The sequence below is a fragment of the Odontomachus brunneus genome, unplaced genomic scaffold, assembly GCF_010583005.1.
Source record: "Odontomachus brunneus isolate Ranch 3 - 2012 unplaced genomic scaffold, Obru_v1 Obru_scaffold_179, whole genome shotgun sequence".
NCBI classification, from domain to species: Eukaryota; Metazoa; Arthropoda; class Insecta; order Hymenoptera; family Formicidae; genus Odontomachus; species Odontomachus brunneus.
This window is the reverse complement of record NW_022639629.1, coordinates 58929-61127: the sequence shown is the minus strand read 5'-3', so window position 1 is coordinate 61127 and position 2199 is coordinate 58929. Positions and strand designations below refer to the sequence as shown.

The 2199-nt window shown below is 32.5% G+C and overlaps 1 protein-coding gene across 6 annotated transcripts in view; it reads left to right on the top strand.

The window, feature by feature from the left end:
• LOC116851586 (glutamate receptor ionotropic, delta-1) overlaps positions 1 to 2199 on the top strand; it is a 39782-nt gene that overhangs the window by 30242 nt on the left and 7341 nt on the right. For all 6 annotated transcript variants that reach the window (XM_032831152.1, XM_032831151.1, XM_032831149.1 and 3 more), the window contains exon 13: positions 273 to 356. In XM_032831152.1, the coding sequence (XP_032687043.1) occupies positions 273 to 356 (84 nt within the window). The remainder of the gene's footprint in view (positions 1 to 272; positions 357 to 2199) is intronic.

The following is a 2199-nucleotide window of genomic DNA, read 5'->3' as shown; positions in this document are numbered from 1 at the left end:
AGAGAGAGAGAGAGAGAGAGAGAGAGAGAGAGAGAGAGAGAGAGAGAGAGACGGAGTGGGAGAGAGAGAGGGGGAGAGAGAGGGGAGAGAGAGAGAGACCAAGCATTTAGAACACACATATGTATGCTAATTTAAACTATGAGTACAGTATATTAAAAGTGGAGATGTGTTAACATGTTGTTATAACATACTTTATGTATTATAATATATTAAATATCACTATTTTTTATCGTGTATGTTTGAATAAGTAAATCGCGATTCGCGTTTGCAAGGATTACAGGGTCATGAAAGATATGGTGGGAAAATTTTACTCATCATTCGCCGTCCAACCATGGCTGCTGCGCCCCGTCAACACGGTAATGATAGAAGTTGTAATTGCGTGCGACCTAAGGCTCTATTTTGAACACGTATTAAATATTATCTTCTGATTAACATGATAATATTATGTTATTTTCTTATAAGAAAAATGAAACATGAAATTGAAAAGGCATACTTAATGTTTGCTATTTAATGTTTGCTATTCAAAAATAGGATCCCAGATCGTAGCCTGCGCAAATTTCCATATTTGCCACACGTTAAAATTTTCCAAGTTCTCGGATCATGTTCTAAAATATTTCACATACATGCGCAGAAGATTACTTTGTTACATAAATAACAATTAAGAAAATTGATGATATATAATTTTGATTTCATTAAGTATAAATTTATTTAAGAAAATTGATAATATTTAATTTTGATTTAATTTTGTACTATTTCCGATAATCTAGATTTCAATACATGTTCAACTATCCCGAGTTATGTTTAGTTAAAAATTAACTAATAATAATGCAAATTTTAATCTCTTCTTCATATTAAAGTTCCGAGTTCTATTCAATAAATAAGTTATTTCAATGCTGTAAATTCTCGAACTGCTGCAAAACAACGACACAAATACTTTTGGAATATACCCAGATAGCCAAACCTGTGCGAGCAGATTTTACGCAGAGTCTGTCAACAGTATCTGTTGACAGAATGGCAACAGACTGCACACAGAAACTGTTTTAGCAGTCTCTGACGACAGATTGGTGACAGACTGCGCGCAAAGCCTGTCGACAGATTCTGACGACAGACTGACGGCAGATTGCGCGCAGATTCTGTTTCCTAGATAGGCTGTTTAATTCTATTAATGGCCATATGTACGTTATTAAATGGGGCAGTTTCACATACACACCATGTAAAACTGCTGCAGAGAAGTCAAGATAATTATATTGTGCAATAATTGTACACATATACACAATAATAAACAATGTTTATATTTTAAAATTGTATTACACATTTTTTATAAAAAAGCAACAATAATAGAGAAATAACGAGTACAAGTATAGAATAGTACAACGGTTAAATGGCCATTTAAAGGCGTACACATGTCATTCCTGGTAAAAATTGTTCTCATAATTTTTCATACAATTTCTCATCTTATTATTTTTTTAAATGTTGTTATGTCATTAAATCCGATTTAACCGTCATGCAATAAGTACTGAAGGCAGCAGCACCGAATAAAATATTAGTCTCGCTATGTAAATAAATTTACAGAATTTTTTTCGATGGTTTATTTAAAAATATATCATGCTTCGATTTTGATAAAACTTAATACAATCTGAACGGGACGATCGACCAAATTAATTCGCACATGTAAAAGTACAGTATTTTATTAACATGATAGAAAAATGTCATTATCTGCTGTTTTATTGCAGTAATTTTCTATACATTCCTTGGTAGAAAATTAATTTCGAATTATCGTACCAGTCTCTCTTACATTATTTATACGCTAAACGGTTTCGTCTATATTTTGCGGCTTAAAAGGCGAACAAACTATAATATTTTTCTTCCTTAAACTTTAAATGGACAATACAAAGCGCTTTTTATCAAGTGAGGAATTGGCGTAGTGTCTAAGGCGACGGACGATTATCCAAAAGATGTCTTCAGTTCAAGTTCGAATCTCACTAAAGAAAATATTAAAAATTATGAAAAAATAATGTAGAAAAATTTTTTTTGTCATAGTATTTTATGAGTATTTATGAGAAAGCGCTTATTCTATGAGTAATTATGAAAAATTATGAGAAAATTTAATTGAAGAACCTACGAAACGACAGGATCTGCGCGCAATCTGCAGCCAATCTGTCGTCATAGTCTGTCGACAGACTCTGCGCGCAATCTGCC